The sequence below is a fragment of the Sorex fumeus genome, unplaced genomic scaffold, assembly GCF_029834395.1.
Source record: "Sorex fumeus unplaced genomic scaffold, SorFum_2.1 ptg000034l, whole genome shotgun sequence".
Taxonomy (NCBI): Eukaryota; Metazoa; Chordata; class Mammalia; order Eulipotyphla; family Soricidae; genus Sorex; species Sorex fumeus.
This window is the reverse complement of record NW_026606091.1, coordinates 26,623,647-26,643,373: the sequence shown is the minus strand read 5'-3', so window position 1 is coordinate 26,643,373 and position 19,727 is coordinate 26,623,647. Positions and strand designations below refer to the sequence as shown.

The 19,727-nt window shown below is 41.3% G+C and overlaps 1 protein-coding gene across 2 annotated transcripts in view; it reads right to left on the bottom strand.

Moving 5' to 3' along the window:
* Window positions 1-1,852: 1,852 nt before the first annotated feature.
* Window positions 1,853-19,727, bottom strand: part of ZCCHC7 (zinc finger CCHC-type containing 7) — a 206,421-nt gene continuing 188,546 nt past the window's right edge. For both annotated transcript variants that reach the window (XM_056117219.1, XM_056117218.1), the window contains exons 7-9: window positions 12,263-12,358; window positions 5,403-5,520; window positions 1,853-2,689 (exon numbers count right to left, since the gene is read on the bottom strand). In XM_056117219.1, the coding sequence (XP_055973194.1) occupies window positions 2,253-2,689; window positions 5,403-5,520; window positions 12,263-12,358 (651 nt within the window). In that variant the 3' untranslated portion in view covers window positions 1,853-2,252. The remainder of the gene's footprint in view (window positions 2,690-5,402; window positions 5,521-12,262; window positions 12,359-19,727) is intronic.

The window sequence follows — 19,727 nt, the reverse complement described above, 5'->3', positions numbered from 1 at the left end:
TGGAGGGAAAAGGCATTTGGTCTTCTCAAATCCAAGTTACTCTACAGATCCTTATTTTGGGGGGATATCTACTTTTCTGTTAGAGAAGAAATCTATCTAACATAGATGTGAAGTGGATAAAATCACATCTATGATTTTAAAAGTTTCACTCCATTTTCATACTTAAAGAACATTCATATTTTATAAATTGGAAATTTATAAATTAAGATGTTCCTTATTTTGTATAGTATAGGTATTCTTAGTTCCCTTTTTTTGCAGAAAAGTACCTGACTACCAAGATTAGAAATTCAGACTCAACAGACTGTCTGTCTCTATGAAATAAAATCTGTTATAAGGACTGGGCTGTGTGGTTCCAGTGTCGGCACAAACCCTGACCTTGCAGGATACCTTGAGCATAGGACCCTGGTGGCTTCTGACTACTGCCAGGCCAAGCACCCAGCATTGGAGCATCCCCTACAACAATAAAAAACAAATTAATAAACTTTTGTTATGAAACAAAAATAATGGAAATCCATTTCTGCCCAAAAGAGATGTCTTTGGATCCAAAGGCATACTAGCTACACATACCACCTCAATACCAAGCCCTGCCACTGCCAAGTTTCCCCCAGGTTTTCCATTCTACGAAGTCAATTCTGATGGCCGTCACTTTTAGCCAGGTGTTAATATGCTGGTCACTTAGGGTCAGAAACAAACCCAGCTGACGGTAGGGAGCCATGCAGCCAATTCACAAACCCTTAGAAAGCTAACAGACCTAGCTGAAAGCTAGACAGGCCCAGGGAGATGGTGGGCTAAAGACAGTGGACTTTTGGGGTAGAGCTATAATAGAGCAGACAGAGTTTACTTTGCATGAGGCTGACTGGGGTTTGATCCCCGCCCTCCCTACCACCACTAAAAAAACCCCCCACAAAAACAAACAAATAAAAAAACAACAACTCCCCCCCAACACAAAAAACTACAAACTAAAATTGACACGTGATTTAGGAGAGAATTCTTCTTCCTTCACCAAAGAGGAAAAAGAAGCTCCCATTAGACATACTATAGTTTGTGAACTTCACCAAGAATAAAATAAAGATCCAAGTACTAGAATTATAAAACTGTCCCAGTTAACAGCTTCCACCTTATTTCGTTCTGGCACAAAGCTTGTGTGTGAGCAACAAGCATACTGACCCTGGTCCATGGAGTTCTTATCACTTCAGTCACCTCTTCAACCCAAATACATCCTTGTCACCCATGCTGCATGTTTGACATAACAGGCACCTTTTCATAACTTGATTTCAGACATTTTATTTTTCTTATTCTAACATTAGACTTTGGTAAGTACAAAAGTGTCACAATTTTAAAAATTTCTGTTTACCTTTGCAGCAGTTAAAAAAAAATGAAATCAAAATAAAAATTTAAGTTTAACAATATTCATTCTCTGTATCCATGACAGCCTTATTGAAGTGTGGGTGTGAAAAATGGAGAAACCCATTTTGTTGTGATTATGTTAAAGCCTTTGATAATTTTTTTTCTCACCTCTTTCAGGAAATCTGTTGAAAACATTTATGTTGGATGAAGTATTTCTGTACTTTTTTTTTTTTTTTTTAATCAGATGAAGTTTTGCTCTGACCCAGTTCCCTGACTCTTCAGGGCATTGATGCTGTTACTTCCTTTTTTAAAAATAAAATCTCTTGATACCCTGACCAAAAGAAGATTCTGAAAACACCTTCAGAATCAGGAAATGCTATATTATATCAAGGCCTATTATCCTTCCCAATGTCTGAGAGAGAGGGGTGGGGGCAGGGAGGGAGAGAGAGGGAGAGGAAGAGAGAGGGAGAGAAGGAGAGAGGGAGAGAGAAGGGGAGATAGGGGGAGAGAGAAAAAGAGAGAGGGAGAGACAGGAGATATGTTAAAAGACTGATGAGTTGTCATACAGACATTAATTTCTCATCCCCAAAGGATTTAATTTTCATACTCACACTGCAGATGAATTACATCGGATAAACTTGTATTTTTTAAAAAATAATTCCTAAAATTTTCCCTCAAAGAGTGAATTCTTCCTGTTTCCAGATTCTGAGGAGATGTGAACAGGTGAAGTCTGAGTCTATCTTTGCTTTCTTTCCTAAGCACCGGTTGGACACAGAGAACTGAGATGTCCTGGGCTTTTGCCTGGCAGCTTTGGTATGGCTGAGATCACTCACTCATTTATAGAAATCAGAGACAATGAAAATGCTGTGGGAGAAGGAAGACCACACGCACCGGGGCTGAGTGGCTCAACAGTCCTGCAGTTTTGACTTCTTTTTCCGCTGCTTGATAAGAAATAAGTTATCACTCTCCTCTTCCTCCAAGCTTCTCTCCTTTCTCTTATGCTTGCCTTGCTTGCCCTCTTTGGGCATCCTGTCTTCCCGTGGTTTGTGGTGATGAGGATGGCGGCAGGACTTGTGAGGCTTCTGGTTTTTCTGAGGGTCGAATCTGGAAGAGCAGAGTTTGGGGCCCCTGGGAAAGTCCTCGTCCTCTGTGTGCAGAAACCTGTCCACCTTCCTGTGCTTCCTCTGCTCTCGGCTGCTCCTGTGCATCGTTTCTTTCTGGGTTTCCTTCTTTTCCCGAGACCACCTGTGGCTCTTCCTCCTCTCACGGTAGCACTTTTTATCTGTGGCTTCCATATGAGGTCTCTTGACCTGCCTTGGCAAACTCCCACATTTCTGGAGTTCTGGAAGAGGACACAGAAGTATTTTCCATACTGAGTAGCTATACAGTTCATGCAGAGCATGCAGACCCATGGGGTCTGTGAATAACTTAGCGGATGACAGGGAAGCCAAACATTTAATGAGAAGTCATTCCAAAGAGCCCTTACTAATGTTAAAATCAAATGGCTGCAGTTTTATATTTCTGATTGCGAAAAATGAAAAGCGTCCAGAAACACAGTGATTATTTATTCTGCTTAAGAGTTTAACTAGGTTAAGCAGTGGACCAGTGACAGCAGTTATCACCTTAGCTCTGTGAAGAAAGTCATGTCTAACCAATTCAAGTTCCTGCAGTGATAAGACAGCCCTTGAAGATAAGTGGAAGCAAGATGTAGAAAATAGCCTTTTGACAGTCTCATATGACATTTCAATTACCCGCTGGAGATAAAGTCTGGCCATCGCTCTTATAGGTGAATGCCAAACTGGACAGGAGATTATTCTTCCTGAGCAGGCTTGCGGGCCTGGGCACATATGTGCATGCACATGTGTATCTGGATAACCCCCACCCCGATCCCTAGATGTTAGACCTAGTGAGGCTATACTCAGTCAGGACTCGGCACTCCTACTACAAGTGTCTGATGGTATGTTCTGGGGAACAGGTAAGAGAGTTCCAGGGGGAAATAAACACTGACACATTAATAGGACCCACAATGATTAAAGAAGTGGCCAATAATAAATAGGATAAAGTGCAAAGTAATGTACTTAGGGAAAAACATAATACTTTAAAATATGGGGCAAAAACAAGTAGTTAATAGATTTCAGCACAAACATTCCTATAGATCACAGGTGAGTCTCAGTAAATCTGTGGCCAAGAGATGTTGACACAACTACTTAAAAAAGTTTTTCTTTGAACATTTATAAACACTCATTTATGGAGAACCTGACAAATATAGAAAGTCTAAGGAAAATAAAACAGAAAACACCTAAAATTCTTTAATTCAGACATGACATTTTACCACATTTGTTCTGAATCTTTTCCTAATTTAGCCATCTCATCATTATCTTTATGAACTATAATTTCCTCCTATATAATTGGTATAAAAGGTAAAAGGCCCTCCCGTTGATCGTCGATTTGCTCGAGCGGGCCCAGTAACGTCTCCATTGAAGACTTTGTTGTTACTGTGTCTGGCATATCGAATACTCTCGGTAGCTTGCCGGGCTCTCCGAGAGGGGCGGAGGAATCGAACTCGGGTCGGCCATGTTGGCCGCTTGTAAGGCGAACACCCTACCGCTGTGCTATCGCTCCAGCCCATAATTGGTATATTATGTAAAATATTCAGGCACTGAGAAAGATTTCTCTACTATCCTTCCAGAATTAGTATTTTCATTTTGAAAATGACCTGGACTTATTCTAGAAATAAAAAAAGGGCAGCCAGGAGTCAGAACACAGTAAGTAAATAGGTCAATTTGAAAAACACAGAATAACTTTGTCCAAGAAGCCAGAAAAGGACTTGGTAAATCACTTTCAGGTATCCAAGAATCTAAGATTCCCTAGAGGAACTCCAGGAACCACCTAGCAGGGAAAGCTTTCTACAGAAGATACTGAGACATGCAAAGGGAAAAATAATTACTTGGGGAAAAAAATATCTCAAAGGTTTCTTTTTTATTTCTGGGCCACATGTGGTACTCAGGGCTGGTAGTACTTGGGGTTTATTCCCAGCTCTGTGCTTAGGGCTCACTCCTGGTGGGGCTTGGGGGGATCAACCGTGGATTAGCCACAGGGAAGAGTTCCAGCTCTTCAAAGAAGTCTTTGGAAACTGCATACGTATATTTTCTAGACATTTTCTAGAATGATCATCATGTAAGAAAAACACTTGTGAGTAGATTACAGTACAGGATTTTTGAAGTGGGCACTTAATTTCTGGATCTAAACAAGTTCCAGTTTTTGTGGTAAATATTTGAAATTAAAAAACCAGTTTGCCTATGGCTGCCAGAAAAATGGTCCTGCTTCAGGACTGATCTCAGAGTGACACTGGCAGCTGAGTCATTTCAGGTTGGCCCGGGTAGATCTTTGGAGCCTTAGCAGGGGATGAGGGCAGACTGAGGTCCCACCCTGTCATAGGCCCAGAGCTCCATTCACCCACATCTGGCTCCTGCCACTGCCAGAGAAATGGCATGGCTTCATGACTCATCTTGGAGAGAAATCTGCTGTTGATGATCCCAGCTCCAAAGTCCCTAAAACATGCAGCTGTATATGCGGCCACACAAAACCTCAGAACTTTTTAGAGATGACAGTCCAGCAGAAGCAAAAATATTAGATGGGAAAAGTGAGTGGAAGTCCACTAAGCTCAATGAGTGAAAACAATAACACAGAAGACCCAACTCGTACCTAACAGCTCAGTAAATCCTCAGCAACACCATTAAGAGAAATAGGTTGTGACATACAATGTAAAGTAAGTTGAATTGAGCCTGGTCAGGGAGTAGGCTTGGGGGTTGGGTAAGAAACTTAGGGACACTGGTGGAGGTAAGGGCACATTGGTGGTGGGACTGGTGTTGGAACACTGAATACCTGAAAGAGCTGTATTGTGAACAACTTTGTAAATCATGGTGTTTTAAAGTTTTTGGGTTGGGGAGGCGGTTTCTGTGCTTACCAACACCCTTTAAAGCAAGAAAGTACAGTGCAAAAAAAGAAGTGCAGGAACTATGGCAAAGCGATTGACAAGCAATCTACTAAAATACCTTTCACTTTTCGTTTTATTCTCTGTTCTCTCTCCCGAATCTCATATTTGTCATCGTAGTAGTAGATGAATGGAGTGGCTGGGAAGATGTGGTTGAACATTCTTCTTTCTGTACACTCCTGCAAATGATATTTGAAATGACATCATAAGTCGCATGGTGCAGACAATCTTCTGGCAAGACTCCAAGTCACTGTATTTAGAGGTGAGCCCCACATCACTGGTACCTCCATCAGATCAACAGCGAATCATCCTTACATGCTACTCTTTCATGCTTAGTTTTTCCCCTTTACTTCTTTACCTACGAAACCCTTTTTCTTCCATCCCCCCACCACCTACAATCTTCCCAGTGAAATTCCTCCCCAGATTGTGTTATGAATGATGGGGTTGGGGTGGGGTGGCAGAGGGTGGAGAGCCACAGAATAAGCCTTATACCTGTTTTGAGGGTTTATTTTATTTGGCTTTTGACTGTACAAACCTTTGCCTATTTCTCTCTTCAAAAACCCTTCCATCAAGTGCTTCTACTTTGTTCTTCTCCTTTAACTCTACTTCCACCCTAAATGTGGCTGATGTCCTTTGACCTTTTCCTTCTACATAAATAGTTTGCAAGCTTATTTTAGCCCAATGCTCACTGCTCACAAGGGCAGCAATTCTTACAGTGAGGAGAAAATGGTAGCAGGCTATGTCTAGGTTTCAAAATGCTCTTAGCCCCTTAGAGGGGCTGGAGAGACAGTATAGCGGTGTTTGCTCTACATGCAGCCAAGCTGGATTCAATTCTTGGTATCACATATGGTCCTCTGAGCCCTGCCTGAAGTATCCTTGAGTGCAGAGCCAGGAGTAAGCCTTGAGCACCACCAGGTGTGCACCCCTTCCACCCAAAAAAAAAAAAAAGTCATGGAAAGCTGGTCCTACCATTAAGCTTTATCCAGATGTAACATTTAATGTTAATTTCCCTCAGTTTCTCCCTAAAATTAAAGCATCACTGATGTAAGTGAAATCCTTGGTACAACATTTCTTCCTTGTTTCCATGGATTTTCTCTTTCTAGAGTTGTCATTGTTTTCAAGTGTCATGATTTTATATTTACAACTAATGAGTATTCTAATAAATAACAGTTTAAATTTAAAGCACTGACTTAAAAATTATATTCTGTAAATGTTTTGAAATGGCTATCGTTTTATAATAGTTTCACAGAGCAAACTGAATAATGTTCTTTCAGATTATCTGCTTATGAATAAAGGTCTTGTAAAAATTCAATTACAAAACTATCGAGGTCTGATAGACCGCAGTTGGGAACCCTTTGGTGACTAAATCACTTCTTGCGGCTTTTACAACTTTATATGACAATCACTGGTTCGTTCTCATCCACAGTCTTGAAGGTGGTGATCATTCATCAGCACACAGGTGACTAGTAAATACTGTTCAGTGAGTCCATCCTCACTCTGGCTCTCTGACAAGTGTGCCTGAAACAGGTATGGGAAACAGCCTATTTCTCTAGGACAGACAGCTTTGTGGAGCACATCTGGACATCTAAGTGCCATCTTCCTTGTGGAAATTTTCTGGATTTGTCTAGTGCCCCAGGGGAGCATTTGCTGAAGCCTTTTCCATGGATACGCTTTTGAGTGTTGAATGCCGATGATGCATTCTCTGGCCACTCTAATGCAGATGGAAAGATGGCCTTTTTTTGCCTCATTTCCTGGAAAAGTAATAGTGTGGGGTATTGCATGAGAGAAAGGAGTGGGACTGAGCAACTTCCAGGCTGGGTCAATTGCTTACACAGTACTGGTTCAAGTAGGCTTAGTTTTTTTTTTTTTCAATTTTTTGTTTTGGGCCACACTTGGAGATACCGATGGGTTTCTCCTGGCTCTGTGCTCAGAGGTCACTCCTGGTGGGGCTTGGGGGACCATACGAGGTGTTGAGGATTGAACTTAGGTTGGTCTTGAGCAAGGAAAGGGTCCTAATTGCTATATACTCTCCAGCCCCTGAAGAAATAATGGCTTATTCTCTAGTCATTTTCATTAATTTGTATTTTATAGAGAACTGTCAGTTTTCCTATTTTTCTTTTGGATTTAGCTTTGAACTTTATAAAATTATGCAGTGGTCTCATAATTAAACATTATTCTGCATTTAAACTATTTACACAATTTACTTATTATCTATGCCTTTTCATTTTGTATTGGATAGTCAGTTTTCTCAGAGATCTGCTCTTTTCCCTTGAAAAGATTTTCAAATAACCAGATTTTTGAACTTGGGGGACAGGTGAATAGGAGGGGATCTGGGAACACTGTTGGAGGCCAGCATGTAGCCTCAAGGTGGGGGTGGTGTTGGAATAGTGTGTGCAAGGACAAATCATTGACAGCACTGTCCATCACAGTACCTCCATAAAAAATGTCTTTGAGTTTTCAGAAGGATAGCCACAAAATATCTGGGTTTAAGGCTCTACTAGGTTCTGAGATTCTGTACACCCTCCACCAAGTGCACCTGCTGAAATCAGGACCCCTGAAGTGGCGCATCTTTGGCAGACACACAGAATAGATGGGTGGAGACCGCACAGATCCCTGACATGCAAGAAAACAGCAAGAGAGCATCAGCGATGGAGAAGTGTCCCCTCACAAACAGACTCTGCCAGGGCCATGGCTGTAGACAACTTCCAAGATGAATTTCTGCTGCTGGAGAAACTGTACAGGAGGTAAGGCACTGGCCTACGCATATGGTTGTGGTGGCAATGACCAGAGTTTAAATTCCCAGCATCACACATGGTTCCTTCAGCACCACCAAGGGTCACTCCAAAGCACAAAGCCAGAGACAGCTCCCCCGCAAGTATTGTTGGATGTGAACCAAATCCCTCCTCCTCCCAAATTTTGTACTACTTATAACATACAAACTCTGTGATAGTTTATTTGTAGTAGCCAAGTAGGTTAACACAGACCCAAAGCATAAAACATTAGGAGTGAACGCTGACTATAAAAAGATACTAGAAATCTTAATAAGCTTACCATTTTTTTTTTGTTGTTTCTGGGTCAAACTCAATGATAGTCAGGGTTTACTCGGGGCTCTGTACCTGATCAGGGACCATGTGTGAGAACTGAACCCAGATTGGCTGTGTGTAAGGCAGACACCTTCCCTGCTATACAAATCGTTCCTGTCCTGCTCATTCAACACTTACTCTGAGACACCTGTGGCCCCTAGTACCTCACACACCCTCTCACATGCTCCTGGAACAGTTGCTTGGTTATTGTTTTGATGCTTCTTGGGGGTGGGGGAGAGGGGCACAACCAGCTGTGCTTAGGGGTTACTTCCAGCTCTCAGCCTGGGGGTCGCTCCTAGTGGTGCTCAGGGAGCCATTTGGTTCTGGGAAAGGAGCCTGACCTCCAGCATCCAAAGCCTGCATTCAGGTCTCTGACCTATCTCTCTGGCCCCCTTGGAGATATCTCTTATACAGTGATTCCCATTTCCTACTACAATTGCCCCATGCAGCTTATGATTGAATTAGGGGAATCAGGGAAGGTGGGGTCACATTCACCTTTTTTGAGTCACACCCATAACTCCTGGCTCTGCACTCAGGAATCACTCCTGGCAGTGCTTAGGGGACTATATGGGATGCCAGGGATCGAACCTGGGTCAGCTGTGTTTAAAGCAAACACCTTATCTGCTGTACTACCACTCCAGCCCCTTAAGGAGCTACTTATCTATTATCATCTATACAGTTTCATATCTGAATCTGAAGAGGAGGGAATCCTCATATATCTTTAGCCACCTACACGTGCAGTCTCCTATTTGGATCCTATGTGGTCTAGTCCAGAGGCCCCAACTTGACTGAGTCAACTGCCCCCTTTGTAGAAACAAAATTATTCAGTGCCCCAATGGAAACCACTGTCTCCAAGTAAAGAGATAGAAAGTACCCTCCATTATGCCCAAGGCTACTGCGATCCCTCCCCGCCACAATCATTCCAGAACACCCGACTCTGTCTGAGGGAGGGTGGCAAATTTCACCCACTTTGGGCAACACTGCTCTACATGGGTAGAGCACTATATAGAGTTGTACAGGGCCATCTTTCCTGAAGCTAAATGTAAATTATTTGATTATCCACATCGCTGGTCCTCTCCATTAGCACAAACATTGATAGTTGGCTATATAATTTATCTACTATTCTGGATTAGACACACCACTGATCTTCCTCATTAGTGTGGATAATCTAGAGTTCTTCATCTATGGCAGCAATGAGACCGCCAAATTTGTTTTATTGTAAATTAAAAATGATCTAAATCTAGATTTCAGGGATAAATTCCAAGTGCTTTTAATACATTTCCTATCTACATTAACAGGAGTGACTCGTAACCAATACGTGTTCAACTATAATTGTTTTCCTCTAATTGAACAAACACGAAGGTTGAAATGATACCCCTTGGCTTTAAGGAGGTGAACAAGTCTGAACTGTACATCTACGTGACTGTATGGCAGTGGACTGCTTCTGTGGCTATGTTCCCTACACAGTGCCGCCACACTTGAATTCAGGCAATAAGAAGGAATGCACAGTTCTGAAAAGACCTAGAGGTGCTGATATTTTAAAAGTTTTCTCTAGGGCTGGAGTGACAGTGCAGTGGGTGAGGTGCTTGCTTTGCACACGGCTCATGCAGGTTTGATCCCAGGTACCACATATGGTCCCCCAAGCTCAGCCAGGAGTGATTCCTGAGTGCGGGACCAGCAATAAGCCCTGGACATCGCTGGGTATAGCCCCTAAACAAAACAATCAGGGTATTCTCTAACTAGGTTTTGACGTAATCAGAAATGAACTATACCATAGGATCTTTCCATCTGCATCAACACTTGATTTAATTGTATTGGAAGTAGACTCAAGACACTGTAGCACTGTCCTCCTGTTCATCGATTTGCTCGAGTGGGCCCAGCAACATCTCCATTGTGAGACTTGTTGTTACTGTGTTTGGCATACTGAATACGTCACGGGTAGCTTGCCAGGCTCTCTGAGAGGGGCAGAAGAATCGAACCCAGCTCAGCCGGTCCGGCTGCGTGCAAGGTAGATGCCCTACTGCTGTGCTATCGCTCCAGCCTGGAAAAATTCTTTGCTTTGCAGGTGGAGAAACTAGAGACCAGAGAGGCAAGATTAGGACCGAGGACCAGAAGCACCTCATGCTGAATTTCATGTAGCACCTTTTTCCTTCGTAGTCCTGCTGCCCCAATGAGGAAGGATTGAGCTGCCAATAGATTTAGCCAGCACTGCTGCTTCCCCCAAGCCTTCTCTCTTTCCCTGGGCTGTGCAACTCCAGCCATGTGAGAGCCAATCTCAGAATTCAAGACTCAGCCTCACCTCACACAGTTTCTTCTGCTTTGACACCTCCAAACTGAGTTCACATACACAGCTTGACCCTTCCAGCTGGGGCTCAGGGATATGCAGGCTGAACAAAGAATCAAGTCACTAGTGGGGTATGCAGGGCGCTGACACAGCAACTCTATCCTCCCACTAGTAAACTGTCAGGGTTTACAAGGGAGGCTTGAAGATTTTACTCAACACTGTCTAAGGATAGACTGGAGATCCGGGAGAATGATACAGAAAACCCCAAATCACAATTTGGATGTTTCAAAGTAACACATCAAAGAACTCATGAACGGGCATGAGTGATGTACAGTGGATAGGGCACTTGCCTTGCACAGGGCTGATGATCCCTGACATGCCATACAGTCCACTGAGTCCATGAGGAATGACCTGAGTGCACAGCCACGAGTTAGTTCTAAGCACTACTAAGTGGGTATAATAAGAAGCTCCCTCCACCTCCTTGCCCCAAAAGAATTCATGAGAACATGAGAACTGTGGCCTTTCTTCTGACTATATTTGCCTAAATGATTTTAGAAGCTATTTTTTGAGCCTAATCTACTCATATATATTTAAAACACTCAGAGCAATGTGTTCTGACATCTGTTTCTCTGGTAGGAATGGGAGAAGTAAATCAGTTGAAAATAAATTATCTGCAGCCAGTGTGATAGTACAGTGGGTAAGGGGCTAGCTTTGCACGTGGCCGACTCAGGTTTGATACTCAGCATCCCATTTGGTACCCCGAGCTTGCCAGGAGTAAGTCCAGAGTGAAGAACCAGACTGCTGGGTAGGGATCAAAAACCAAAACCCAAATGCAAAACCCCCAACACTGCCCCAACCCCCCAAAAACAAAAACCAAAGGCCAAAAAGAAAATATATTATTTAGGAACTTTCTTTTGATTTTAGATTATCACTTTTGTTGTAGCCTAGGTACATCAGAATTAAATTTATATATATATATACATATATACACACACATAGATATATATATATGGGGGTTATTTATATATTAGAATTACATTAGTTTTAAAGCCAACTTTCTTTTTTTTTTTAATTTTTATTAGTGAGACACCATGAGGTACAGTTGTAGACTTACAAATTTTTGTGCTTGGGTTTCAGTTATACAACGATCAAATACCCATCCCTCCACCAGTGCCATTTCCCTCCCATCCCCCATTCCCCCCATCTCACCCTGCCTCTGTGGCAGGGCATTCCCTTTTGTTCTCTCTCTCCTATTGGGAGTTGTGGTTTGCAAAAGAGGCAATAGGTGGCAATCTGGGAAACATAAAGAAACAAAATAGGAGACTAACACCCAAGAATGGCTGAGATTAGTACCAGGAATTTTACTCCATGGCTTGGAGGCCAGGCACACATGCCAGGGGAAAAGGGAGCTCAGATAGAGAAGGGAGCACCAAACAAATGGTGTTGGAAAGATCCTCCCAGGATGGGAGAAGCATGCTGAAAATTAAAGCCAACTTTCACCAACTACTCTCTAAGCAACAGAAAGTTTCATGTGTAAATGTCCCTCAAACTTACATGTCCAAAATGGCCTTCTTGTCCACAGTTGTAGCAATACATTAAAGCTGACTGTCCAGAAGGAGTCTTCGGCTTTTTGGGTGGCCCAGGTTTGGTCTGCAAAAGGAGTATTTGTAAGGTTTTACAAAGTGTTTATAGTAAATTTTTCCTCCAAAGTGTTCTTTTTAAGTATGCGATTCCTTAATATTCCCTTCTAAAGTTTAGTGTGGTCATCCATATTCCAAGGGAGAACCCTTTAACTGAAGTGCATAGTAAGAGGACACGTCAACTGGCACTTCTTCTTCCTGGCTCCTCATCCCAGAACTGTGCCCATGGCTGTGTCAGGTATCTCAGAGAACACTAATGGGCTGGTGAAATGCGTGTGTGGTGTGTGCGTGTTTGTGTGTGTGTGTGTGTGTGTGAGAGAGAGAGAGAGAGAGAGAGAGAAACAGATATGGAGAGAGTAATGTAATTGAGTGGTGAGGGGGACCCAGCGTTGGAAGAGTGAAGGTTGTCATGGAGACCATTCCTGAATGTATAAAATTTTACTCTGAGAGAATCAGGTGTGAGTCAAATAAGACTCCAAGGCAGATGGGACAGCATGACCAATGGCATGAAACAAAGAAAGAGCACCCAAGCTGACAAAATATCAGGTATAGAGCCAGGTGTGACAGGTGAATGTGAGAGCGAGAGAGGTGACGCTGGAGAACATGGGGAAGAATGGGGGGAAATGGGGGCCAGAGAGATAGCCCAGCAGGTAGGGTGCTTGCTTTGATCTGCAGCAGCACATATGGCTCCCTAGTCCCACCAGGAGCGATCCCTGAGTGCAGAGTCAGGAGTAAGCCTGAGCACTGCTGCCGAGTGTGGATCAAAAAATATATATATATTTATGTAGAGGTAAATAAAATCATTTTGGCTGGTAGCTACATGAAGAATGTAGCACTGTAGCACTGTCCTCCCGCTGTTCATCGATTTGCTTGAGCAAACACCAGTCGACCATTGTGAGACTTCTTGTTACTGTTTTTGGCATCTCGGATATGCCACAGGGAGCTTGCCAGGCTCTGCCAAATGGGCGGGATATTCTCTGTAGCTTGCCGGGCTCTCCGAGGGGGCAGAGGAATTGAAACCAGGTCGGGCACATGCAAGGCAAAAGCCCTACCCGCTGTGCTATAGCTCCAGTGAGACAAAACCTGAGACGCTTCCATTAGAATTGGCGATTGCCCATGGGCAACTTGGTTTTCAAAATCTGGAATCATTGCTTCCAGCACTTCTGGGGGATCTTGTGGAGTTGGGATTTGAACCCAGGTCTCCTGAATACAAACCATCTGCCCTGTCTGTTGAGCTATTTCTCCAGCACAAAATGGCAAAATCATATGAAATGAGCTAACTAGAGATTTCAGAATAAATATGGCAAATGCATCAAAAACATATTTTCTACATAGAGAATTTCTGAGAAGGTTTTAGGGTCATCTGAAAGATGAGTCATTATGCCTTGCTACTATGGCATCTTAGAGGGTTTTTTTTTTTTTTAAAAAAAAAGAAAATGAGATGATCCTGAATCAAATACATGTTTCTTTCAAAGCATGACATGAAACTTAAGATATGTGAAAGGTCTGCCATAACATTTTTGTTCTTCATACAATCAATTCCTCTCTTCAGGGCAAGGCATAGAGGTAAGCAATTTCTTCAGCTCTGTTGGAGACACTTCCCAGAGATTCTCAAACTTACTTATCCTACTGCTCTCTCTACAGAAAAAACAAACAAACAAACAAACTAAAAACCCCTCTCAAGTACTCAAGTGTCCCCTTGCCAAAATCAACCCAGATAATTGCCCCCCAAAAGTATCCAAAGCTACTACTATTTTCCTGGTTAGTTCCAGCATCTCTCCCCTAGGGAGTGGGGCAGTACTACCCACACTGAACCAGACTGACCTAGTACATCCTACCATTACATGAATGTGTATAGACTCTATGAACATGTATATATAGTCTATACACATACATATGCATTTGAATATACAGAAAAGGTTTTGGCTTCAAATAACTGAACAATCAGAGGCAAAACTAAATAATCTCAAGAATCAGAGGCTCGTCAAAAAATAAGTGTACTTATAGTGTACTATAAGTAGGGCACTTGCCCTGTATGTGGCTTATCCCGGTTCAACCCTGGCACCCATATGGTCCCCTGAGCACAGCCAGGAGTTAGCTCTGAGTACCACTGGGAATAGCCCCAAAACAAACCAAAAATGTCAAAGGCTCTGGCAAAATTCAATTATCCATTACAGCCTGGCATTACGCTCTAATCTCAACTTCACTGTTTATTGGCCATGTGATCTCAGTCAAGTTACGTGATCTTTGCCTCTTCAACCCTGCTGCAAAATGGTGATAATGAGAGTAACAATGCTCCCTCATACCTCTGCTGTGAGGCACACACACAACATTGATATTTCATAACCTATCAGTAAAGTAGATAAAAACCATTAAAAATCAGCTTCCTTTCAAGACTTTCTCTGCTTATCCTCCCAGATGACACACTCCCCAGGTTTTCTCTCACCTCACTGTTTCTGCTCTATTTTCATTTGTGGTTCCTATCTATCTCTCCACCCTCTTTCTGGGCCACACCTGAGGCTTCTGGGGACTACTTCAGCTTGAGGGCTGCTCACACAAGGAACCTCAAGGTGCTGCTTTGGGTGGAACCAGGGCTTGGGTATGAAAAGCATATGCAACCAGGTGCCAACTCTCTGTGCCTTTTATTGGAGGGGCCCAGGCCTCAAACCAGTTCAGTGCATTTCTTCTCTTTCTACACATATTCCTTTGGAGCTCTGTAAGTTTTACCCCAGCCATTCTCAAACCCTCACACTAAGATACTGATATCCCTATGTATCTCAGATTTACTGTTAAAATATTACTCTTTTCCTCCAAATACATACTGTAGCACTGTCCTCCCGTTGTTCATCGATTTGCTTGAGTGGGCCCAGTAACGTCTCCATTGTGAGACTTATGGTTACTGTGTTTGGCATATCAAATATGTCACGGGTAGCTTGCCAGGCTTTGCTGTGTGGGCAAGATGGGGCGGAGGAATCAAACCCGGGTCGCCCGGGTCAGGCGTGTGCAAGGCAAACATCCTATTTGCTGTGCTATCGCTCTCGCCCATACTTTTCACTATCTGTTTTATTTCATTCTCAGCAACTCTATCCTCATTGTTATAAGTCCCATATCAACAACCTTGACTTATGTCTCACATACATTTTATACCTAATTTATCAGCAAAGCTGATTGGATTTATTTTCAAAATATATCTACTTCTTTTTACTACACAACTATTCCCTGGGTCTAACCATTCACCTTTCATTTGGATTATGACAAGAAACTTGTAACTGAACTCTGCTTCTATCCTGCCCTGTAAGGGCCTACTCTCAACACAGATTGATGCTTTTAGCATGTAAATCAGGCTGTTTCAATCATCAGCGCAAAACCCTCCAAGAACTTCTAGCTTTATTCTAAGTAGAAGCCAAAATCTGTACAAAGATCTACAATTTGCCTTTTACAACCTATTTGACCTCCTGCCACTTTCCCTCAAGCACGCCTGTCATACACTTTTCATAGTTCTCCAAATACTCCAGGCAAAAGTCTACATCAGACTAGGCATATGCTATTTCATCTGCCTGTATTACTCTTTCCCCCAGATAAACATGGGGTATTCCTTCATCTGCTCTAAATGATGGCTTAAATGTAATATTGCAAGGTCTTCCTGACAACCTTATTTAGAATGGCTTATTTTACTCTTCATGGCCTTAAAAAATGAAAACAAACAAACAAAAAAACTCCATGGCACTTATAATCCCTTAAAGAATATATTTTACTCATCATTTGTTTTGTCTATCATCCCCAGGCCAAGAAAACAGAGGTGGCTGGGAAGTCTCTATGATTTTTGGCCTGTTTTGGGTTCACTTCTGTGCTCAAGATTCCAGAACCTGGTCAGGCATATACTAGGAATAAATATTAATAAACAAGTAATGAGGTAATATAAAGAGCATGGCCCATAATAATGCTTTTAGTTGTTACCAATAATCTGGATACTTTATGAGTATAAAGTATACCTTATACTTTATTGAGACAATGTCAAGGTGTATTTTTTATCACTTAGATACAATCTATACAAGTATGTTTCCATATATATTATAATGTATTTTACATGTTTAGTGTAAACTATTTCATATGTACTACGAAGATCAAATATATTAATACCACTTCCTAAATGTCTTGCCTACTTTATACTGAAAATGGGGGACATTCTCTAGCAGACTTAGGAATTATTTATTAATGCAGAGAAACGAGGAGTTCAGTCTTATAATACTAGGGATAAAGAGATACTTCTTAATCAAGATTTTAAAAGTGTGCTCCAAGTTGACAGTTATTTTAAAAATAATCTCATTCAAAAAGCCTTAAATTTGGCCTCTCTGTTCAGTTTTTCCCTTGGATGAAGTGCAAACATTTGGATGTTCATTCATCTGAATAATGTCACTAGTTAAAAACTTCCATTATTACTAATAAAAATAGCAAGAGTATTTATATTGTGCTATGAAATTCTAAACTGTTTCACAATAATTAATTAGTAAATGACATGACAAACGCTATCTATATACTCTCATTTTAATAAACTATCATGTACTAGGACTTAATAGGAATGAAATCAGCCTAGATCTAACCTAATTAGAGAACATTTCTGCGTTAGAATACAGTACTGAAAACTCAATAATGATTTCCAGTGGACAAGTTTTCATACTATGATCTAACAAAAATCTTACAGCTATTTAAAGTGTTAGAAATATAAATTTCTGACTCAATACTTCTGCTTTGGAGCATGTCTTCATTTTTAATTAACAGTAAAGGTCCAATTTAAAGTAGAATGTGTCAACTTATTAGCTCTAAGTTCAGGGTTCTGCCATACATGTCTATACCGAGGACAAAAATGTTAATGCAAGAAAATGAATTTAGTGTTTTAAGAACTTTAAGTTAAACATTTTAACTTTGACTTAATGGATACCAAATGGATACCAAATTTTGGAAAGCAACTCTTTCTTTTTTTGGTAACAGACATTTAAATAATCTATATTTGTAGGGTGATATCTTGGAGATTACTTTACTATCAATATATAGAAGTAATAACCTGGTAGATAGCATTACCTATGAAAGGTCCATCCCATCTGCTATTCTTGCTGAAAGCTTTTCATGCACCAGTAAACTCAGTAAATATCAGAAGATAAAGCATAAGCCTACCACGCCACGGATTTACTCCTAATGTCTCCTCAAAGTGCAGCCCGATGCAACGATTACAAATGATTTTCTTCTAATGTCATTTTACATAACCCTTTTTTCTGCATGAGTAGTTAGTGCGGAATGAATGAATGAATGCCATTAAAACAGTTAATCATTATCTGGGACACTGGCCTTACTCCCTTCACTACTAGGAATCTCCATGACAAAGGCCAAGAGATCAAAACGCCTGAGCTGCCTCAGTGTCCAATTTCTAACAGTAATTTTTTATGCAAACGAACTTGCTGGGCATCTCCCCCTGTGACCTTGAGCTGCCCTTATCTAAACTGACTTTGATCCAATGGGGGTCTGCATTTAGTTGAAGCTCATTACTTACATAAGTTATGCAATCAATTTCACTAATTAAAGAGAATTTTCTACTCCTGTGAACGCAAAATGGACTTTTAAAAAATAATTATACATATGCTTATAGACTAAACTATGTTTTTATTTATTAATCTAATTTGTTATATGAGGATAAGTGAAAAAAAGCAATTCTATCAAGCAACTGCGTTAAATATATTCACGATCAAATGTAATACCAAGTGAAGTACTGAGCTTCATTCCAGTCTTTATGAACAAGTCACCATGGCATATATACCTCTTATATCAATATGCTTTTCATGCTTGAGAACCACCTTGTTTTTTCAAAAGTATTTCCAAATCAATTTATTCTCTCAATAAACTCACTAATAGCACAAGCCTCCTCTAGTTTACATGCATTTAAAAAATTCAGCCCAAGTAATCAAGCAACACTTTTTCAAGAAAATATTACCATACACCAAAAGCTTGTCAATCACAGACAAGGACCCTCAGATGAAGTAACTAAACAGCATGAATGTGATAACTGAGCAGAATCAAACTATAAAGTTAAAATACTTTATTTAAAGATACTGTTCTCACTGCCCACCCTAGACTGGAAATCAGATTGTTTTCTAAGTATTTTACAAAGTTTTAGAAAGGGTAGGGAGGAAAAGAAGAATTGATGCAAACAGATAGGTAACTGGCAGGTATTAAAAAAAAAATCACAACCAGAGTCCAAAGGATGAAATTTCAAAGTGTTTTAAAACACATTTTAAAAAGGAGTTTTTGCAGTGAATCGACTGTCTGTAGGGAGACATAAATGATAATCCCACATGACCCAAGATGCTCTTGCTGATTCTCCCTTTACAGAGTTCTCGGGGCTGGGTCCCCATACCAGAAGCCCTTAATTCCACGCAGGGTTTTGGAAAAAAGACTTCCATTTATGTACTATTATGGCAAATGTGCGCAGTATTATTTATCTTTTTTTCAGGAGAATGAGATTTTATTTATTTATTTATTTAAATTTTTATTAGTGAAACACCATGAGGTACAGTTGTAGACTTACAAATTTTTGTGCTTGGGTTTCAGTTATACAATGATCAAGTACCCATCCCTCCACCAGTGTCCATTCTCCACCCCACCAATCCCAGTATCCCTCCCACCCTCCCATCCCCCATCCCACCCTGCCTCTGTGGCAGGGCACTTTTGTTCTCTCTCTCCTTTTGGGTGCTGTGGTTCGCAAAAGAGGCATTGGGTGGCAACCATGTTCGGTCTATAGTCTACTTTCAGCACGCATCTCCCATCCTGGGCGGATCTTCCCAGCACCCTTTATTTGGTGCTCCCTTCTCTATCTGAGCTACTTTTACCCTTAGAGTGTGCGGCTGTCCTCCAAGCCATGGAGTAAACCTCCTGGTATTTATCACCTTCTGGTATTTATCACAGTTCTTCTTGGGTGTTAGTCTCCTATTTTGTTACTTTATGTTCCCCAGATGAATGCGATCTTTCTATGTCTGTCCCTCTCTTTCTGACTCATTTCGCCTAGCATGATACTTTCCATGTAGTACCACTTGCATGTAAATTTCATGACTTCATTTTTTCTAACCACTACATAGTACTCCATTGTGTAGATGTACCAAAATTTCTTTAACCAGTCATCTGTTCTCGGGCACTCAGGTTTCTTCCAGTTTCTGGCTATTGTAAAGAGTGCTGCAATGAACAAACAAGTGCAGATGTTACTTCTACTATACTTTTTTTTGCCTCTCCGGGTTATATTCCCAGGAGTGGTATTGCTGGGTCAAATAGGAACTCAATTTCTAGTTTTTTGAGAATCGTCCATACTGTTTTCCAAAAGGGCTGAACCAGTCGGT